Source organism: Apodemus sylvaticus, chromosome 5 (genome assembly GCF_947179515.1).
Source record: "Apodemus sylvaticus chromosome 5, mApoSyl1.1, whole genome shotgun sequence".
NCBI classification, from domain to species: Eukaryota; Metazoa; Chordata; class Mammalia; order Rodentia; family Muridae; genus Apodemus; species Apodemus sylvaticus.
The window spans coordinates 139,638,581-139,645,677 of record NC_067476.1 but is presented as its reverse complement, the minus strand read 5'-3'; the positions used below and the strand labels follow the sequence as shown (position 1 = coordinate 139,645,677).

At 48.7% G+C, this 7,097-nt stretch overlaps 1 protein-coding gene across 1 annotated transcript; it reads right to left on the bottom strand.

Annotated features, from left to right (window-relative positions):
- Window positions 1–604: 604 nt before the first annotated feature.
- On the bottom strand, window positions 605–6,275 carry Bpifa1 (BPI fold containing family A member 1). The gene is made up of 8 exons (XM_052181543.1): window positions 6,012–6,275; window positions 5,680–5,839; window positions 4,299–4,406; window positions 3,845–3,994; window positions 2,705–2,783; window positions 2,159–2,222; window positions 1,680–1,756; window positions 605–692 (listed from the first exon to the last, which is right to left on the bottom strand). Exons 1-7 carry the CDS (start codon window positions 6,265–6,267, stop codon window positions 1,716–1,718), a joined length of 858 nt encoding a protein of 285 aa, XP_052037503.1. The 5' UTR covers window positions 6,268–6,275; the 3' UTR covers window positions 605–692; window positions 1,680–1,715.
- Window positions 6,276–7,097: the final 822 nt, after the last annotated feature.

Here is a 7,097-nt window from a genome sequence, read left to right as displayed (position 1 = left end):
GGAGCCTCCCCTCCCACTCTCTTTCTTTGTGATTCTCTGTCCTCCTGTTGCTGGGAGAACAGAAAAGAGGCTGGTGTGACAGTGTCAGTGTCTCCTTCAGGGCCTCTGAAGCATCTCCATACGGAGTGGCCACCATCCAGGTCTGTTCTTCCTGCTCCATCCAGTTCACCTTTCCACATTCCTGGTTCCTCCCAACCCCCAACCTGAGATGTGGACTAGAGACATATATATCCTCACACCCCCTCCTCTCATGCCCAGCTCCGGATATGACATATCTCCTGTCATCTGCGTCATGTCATGTGTGGCAACCTGTGTGTGCAAATCAGTGCCTGAGTGTTTATCCACACCACCTAAGAACAGCAGGGTAACCCCCCTAATCCACATTCAGCTGAACCCCAGCCCTTGGCTGTTCAAGACCTGGCATGTGAAACTCTAGGCCCAAGAGTCTAGGCTATGGCCTCAGGCCCTTTCTAGCCTCTAAAGCCCCAAGTAATGGTGAAGAACACAAGACATTAGTGCAGATGAAGAGCTATTTTATTTAGTGAGGATCACGGGATTAATCATGTCTGACGAGACAAGAGATTAGGCTCTGTGAGGAGAAGGCAGACATAATTTTTCCAGGATGTGGGCCCCTTTCTGTGAGCCATGGGAGACTGGGCAAGAGGCGGGAGACTGAGCAGCAAGAAATGATTCTGTTGAGAGAAGAATTGATCAGGATGTGAGACTTGAGGTTAGTGAATCTTACTGGTATCGTCCCGTGATCGAACTGGCTCTATGAGGGAAGCAGGCATGCGGAGACCCAAGAATAGGATCTCAGCCGTATGGAGCCTGGTGTTTGTGCATGTGCTTGTACTACGTAGACTTGATGTAGTGAATATGTATATGTTTGCACATAAGTCTAAGCATAATGATTTGAGACTGCATGGGTCTGCATCACATATGTATCTGGCTTGTGTGTGTGCTCATGCTTGTATGCTTATGATAGTGATGTGTGTTTGTGAATCCATGGTAATGATAATAATAATAATAATATGATATGATATGTATATATCCAGAGTGATGCCTTTGTAGTTCTCTTTGTAGTTCTGTTAATATTTCTCTTTGTAGTTCTGTTAATATGGCATTGTGTCTCTCTTCTTCTGTTAGCTCTTCTGTTGACCTTTGTGTGTATTTCTCTGTGTGTTCAACTGGAAGCTTGTCTCTCTTTAGATATTTATATAACTAAAATTCCTTGACTCTTAAATGTTCCCCTAAGGACACAGATATTAATGGTGTGGTCCCTGTGGTGGCAATGCTGAGAGACAGTGGATCCTGTAGGAGTGAGGTACTAGGGAGGGGGAGATCCTTAGGTGACTGGGGCATGCCCTCAGAGTGAACCGTGGAATTCTACCTCTTTCTGTTTCTCATTTTGCTTCTTGGCTACTGAATGAATGGCTTCTTCCACTACACCCTCTGCCTTATTACATTCCCAAAGCAATGGAGCAACTGGTTATGAACTGGGCTTGTAAAATTGTGAGCCAAAAGAAAACATTTTATCTTTATAAGTTGATTCTCTTAGGTCTTTCATTAGAGTGATAGATAGCTGACTAATACCAATGACATTGTCCCTAGATTCTTGCTTCCCTCTAAAAGGATAATGGCCAATCCTTGAATACTGAGGGATGTGGAACAGTACTCACCAGCTCAACCAAGGTAGGCCTTCCTTCATGGGAAGCCTAAATTTTGAAGACAAACTGCAGTCCATGGATCAGTAAGTCTGGACAGTAATGACAAAAGCAAAAAAGCAAGATCAGAGTCATGATCTGGTGGTGAAGAAGTCCAGCAAGAGCTCTGATCTCCAGGCACACTCACCACACCCGGGCATGTGGGGGGAATGCTGAGCATCCTGCAGCCAGCTCAACTGTTCTCAGGTCAGGCTGAGAGGAGGGGGAGGAGGGGGAGGAGGGGGAGGAGGGGGAGGAGGGGGAGGAGGGGGAGGAGGAGGGGGAGGAGGAGGAGGAGGCAGGCTTTATCTCAGGCTCATCTGGATAATTTATGGGAACAAGGATACATCCAAAGAAGGAGGGATGAGGCCAGTGAGGCCCAGCTGTCCCATGATGTGCAGGGACAAAACTCCTTGGGGGAAACTGATGCTTCTTCAGAGGGGGAGAGGACTTACCAGCAATGTCATGCACCAGGGTGACATCCAAACCACTGAGAATCCCATTGACCAGAGGACATACCTGACCCGGGTCAGAGAGAGGAGTTAGGTTCAGAACCTCCTGCAAAGAGGCTTTTGAAGAGGCAGCATGCTCAAGGTGGAATGTGGATGCTTTCTACGGCCCAGAAGAAACCACCCAGTGTGTTTGTATGTATAGAAGTAAGTAACAGACAGCTGGATCATAGGATAGATGGACTAATGGATGGCTTCGCTTCTCATACCGGGGAGCTGGGTTTAGTTCACACCAGGGCTCTTTTTCAGCCAGATAAGCTTTAAGACCCATGGAGAATCGAGGCCAGCCTGGTCTACAGAGCGAGTCCCAGGACAGCCAGGGCTACACAGAGAAACCCTGTCTCAAAAAAACAAAAAACAAACCCTCCCCCCCAAACCCAAAAAAACCACCACCACCACCACCACCACCACCACCACCACCACCACCACCACCAAATAAAACTGGAAAAAAAAAGACCCATGGAGAAGGGGGCTGGCACTTCTGACCCTTACCTTGCCCTGGATCAGCTCAGGAAGGACTTTAGTCAGTATCCCTGTGAGGTTGTCTAAAAAGTTTTGAACTGGAGTGACTCTGGAAGAGAAAAGTCATGGATGTGGCTTAGAGGCTTGGGGTTGGGCTTGGGAAGTTCAGCAGCCACTATGCACACTCAGACTTGGCACCCCAAAACAGACCAGGCCTTCCCCACTCATGTCTGTGGCAGATGAGCAGCAAGGAGCCTAGATGAAGAGAGTTACACCCAACCCAGCGGTGCACACGCAGAGTGTAGAACAAACAAATGCTTTCAGGGACATGGTAGACACACAACAAGACTGTATGGAATCCATGAATGCAGAATAGTGCTTAGTATGTGGTCGGCATGGGGGCTCAATGAAATGAAACCCACAGAACCCAGTGTATGTGTTTAGTAAATGTGAGCTGCTATGTGTGGACGGGTCCTCTACACTACGTGTGACTGGGCCTTCTCTTGTGACAAGCAACTGTAACAAACAATCGAAATGGACTCTACATTTGTTTACCCCTTAGAATTCTGTTAATATCCTCAATGTAGTTTCATATTACAAATAAGATGAGACCAAATTGGAGAATACAAGTGAAGTTTGCATACTCTGTAGTAGGAGGGGCTTAAATACAAACTATTTATTGCCTAATCCATTATAAAATTAGCCATTCTATTATAAATATGACTGCATAATAAACAGGATAATGTTCTTTAACACCATCTAGCATAGTTTTTAAGCAATTCACAGTAATAAACCTTGTCTCTTGGTAATAATTAAATAAGATAATTTTAGATAGAATATCTGTGGAGGTCCATGAAGTTAGTGATACAGACAAAAAGTATTAATGCCATTAAAAGCCACAACACATTCACTGTTGCTTTCTCACAGCATTAAAAAAGGCGGCCATTCTGTCTAATAAAGTTATAAGTGAGTATTTTTATATCCATTTGCTTATCCATCTGTCCATGTCTGTATGTTTTTCCATACTCACCAAGCACACATTCATCAATCTACCACCCATCCTCCTCCACACATACACGTCTTCCTTTCTGTCCTCTTACTCATCCACCCATTGTCCCATCATCCCTCAAGGCTGTCTCTGGGTGGGAGAAACTAGCCCTTTGGCCTCACCCATTGAGCAAGGTGATATTCAGGCTGCCAGGGGAGTGGGTGCAGTCACCAAGAACCAGATGAATCCTCCCCTGATTGTCTTTCACGGCTAAGACTTCTGCTGTGATGTTCAGCTTCACGGCCAATTCCAAAAGACTTCCAACTACGGGCCTGCCAGAAGAGGAGGACACATCACTGCCGGCCAGCCTCTGTCCCTCCCCTGCACTTCAAGGGGGGGGGTTCTTATTGTTAGGAGTGCCAGCCTCACTTTACCCTGTATTCTCCACAGTTGTTCTCATCTCCCAAGTGGGAGAGAGCAAGGTTCAGAGAGGTCAAGCCATTTCCTACATGGCTAAGTTTGCGCAGCGTACCAGCAACTGGGCTAAGGGTGGAGACCCGGGCGCTTGCAGCTTCCCGTCTCCATCAAGCTGTCTTTGGGAGCCATCCCCCTACCACCCCCTTCGGACCCACTCACATATTCACTTTGAGTTTCAAGCCCAGAGGGATGGTGACATAGAGACGATGGCCATCAGGGCTTTGCACAAGGCCAAGTTCCAGCAGCTGGGGATCAGTGATTTTTATGCTGTTCAGGGGGCAACATTAGAGGAGAAAATATCAGGATCTCAAGTCTTAAACCTGGAAACCGTTTTTTTCTCCACACAAATTTACCCACCTGAGAGGGAGAGCTGGGTACCTGAGGTGAGGAAGACAGGACAGGGAGTTTTTCAGGCCTACCCATCTTCCTTCAATTCTGCCTGAATTGAACCCCAATACACAAGGCCCTCTATCCATCTCAGGCCTAGAAGGTATTTGAGGAAAGAGACTGTGCATGAAACTACAGAGCCCATCTAAAGCATGTGACTGGCTCTGGAGGTTAAGGTGAGCTGGGTAGTTGGATTTATAGAAGGGTGGATAGAAGAGGAAGTGGGTAGATGAAAGGAAGGAACACTGGCTGGCTGGACTGTCACTATGCACATAGAAGATACATGAGTAACTAGAATAAACCCTGTACAGGGCTTGTGGCTGAAACCACTAGTTCTGTCATAATCTTCAGTAGCAGATCAGTCTTCAGTATTTATCATGGTGATTGAAGAGCAGAAGTTGGAAAGAATGAAAATGGGTGGGAGGAAGCCTTCTCGGAACCATCCATGGGGTCCTATTTACCTTCCCTGGTCTTTTCCAGAGTCTTTATCTCCATCTCACAGATGGAGAAATCAAACCCAGGAGACCAGGTGCCTGACCACAGGCCATCCAGCACTGAAGTCTGACTATCTCTAGGCCAGGAAGCGAAGGCCTGGGAGGCTGGGAATCTTGGCAGTGGCTTTGGTCCAATCTTACTAAGGACGCAGGCTTGGGTATCTGGTCACTGCAACAAGCTTCCCATTGTGGCTTTGTGCCTAGGAAGCTGTCATGGGAAGCACCATGTCGGGTCTCAGGCACAGCTGATACAGATGAGGAGGGGAGCCTAGTGACTGTTCACATTCCCTTGTGGGGATGGACACAGTGACCACAGTGGGTGGCAAAGCTTAGGGGCTTCTCTGAGTTAGATTCCTGACTGCATCACCTTAGCTCTGTGAGCACAGGTACATCTCTGTGCCTCAGGTTTTCCTTCTGAGAAGTGGGGATTATGGAGCTCATATGGAAGGCTTGTCACAGGGATAATAGCTTCTGCTGGGGCCCAGGATGTGCCTTAGGACTTGGGACAACTATAGGTGCAAAAGGGCCACTGTCCCTGCCAGAGTAGAGAGAGGCCTGGGGATGAGCCCTGGCTCCATGCTCAGCCCGTCCCTCTCCCTCTGTAGGGCTGGCCAGGACTTCTGTTAGTGGGAACCAAATCCCTCTGTGTGGCCACTCACTCGAGGATGTTGTTCAGGAGAGGAAGGGATGATGTCAGTTTTCCAAGCAGGCCCCCAACAAGACCATTAGAATTGCCTCCTCCAGACTTTATAATATCCAGGAGTGGAATATTTTCCAAAATGCCCAGCAGTCCCCCAGACAGCAGGCCACCACTGAGAGCTGCAAAGGGAGAAAGAGCTTCAGAGGTCATGTCTGCCAGCAGCAGGTCCTCACCCCTTCTTCCTCTTCGATACTTCCCTTCCTGGTATTGGGAGAGTGGGTATACTAGAGCACACATGTTAAAATGGACACACATGTAAACATTCCCTGAAAGGGACCGCCATAGACTCACCATCTGTGAATTTTCCAGCCAGAAGATCTGTAGGATTTGAAGGCAGTGCTGGGCTTACAGCCAAAGGCAGACCCTGGCCCAGTGGCAAAGGCAGGCCCTGGTTCAGTGGCAAAGGCAGGCCCTGGTCCAGGGGCAAGGGCAGGCCCTGGTCCAGGGGCAAGGGCAGGCCCTGGCCCAGGGGCAATGGCAGGCCTGCCAGCTGTGCTGTGCTCTGGGCCAGCAGCCCACAGAGGACGAGGCTTCCCACTAGAAACATCTCTCTTGGTGTCTGCAGACAGAATGACAAGTTCTCTGTGGTATGGATATCAGAGGATTCTGTGCACTGCATGCCCTGTCCCCAGGTGATGGAATTGCCCTTGTTCCCCCCTCCCCCACCCCAAGGGCTGATAACTAGAAATAATAACTAACACTACCATAGAAGTTAGTCCTAGGCCACAGGCTGATGGGTTCAGTCACCAACTTCGTAGTCACCACATTGTCAGATGTGGGCATAGACAACCCCTACTGCACAGTTGGAACACAGGCCTAGCGACGCTAGGCAGTTTCCCCCAAGGTCACTAGTTGCAGCTGTGAGAGGCTCTGAAGCCATTCCTGCCTGACCCAGAAGCTTCTGTTTAATTAAGTGACCATCAGGTTTACTCTGGGGCTGTGGGATGTGACTGTGGTGGCCTGACCCATCGCCCTCCTCCCCATTCTTCAGTGTGGATAAAGAGACTCCCTCATGGCAGAGGCTGAAGACCTGAACTGGTCGGCCATCACCTCTGCCAAGGGATGGTTCTTTTGCCCCTTTTCAGGCCATGATGGCATTTGGAGATCATTAAGAGCAGCATAATGTCAAAGGTCACATGAGGACAGGTAGCCTCTCACCCCACGAGGGTCACCTTGTTAAAATTTCTTCCCTAGAGCTTTTACTTTGGGCACATGGAGTGAGCTCACTGCTCTATCAATATCTTCCTCTCCAGGAAGGGTGAGTGCGTGGCCAGTCCTTGCCCCCAACCATGGCCAGTTCTGCTTTTCTTGTAAGGTCCCCAGTGCAATCTTCCAGCACAAGGTTACAGTGAAGGACCTGGTCTTCTGCTACCCAGA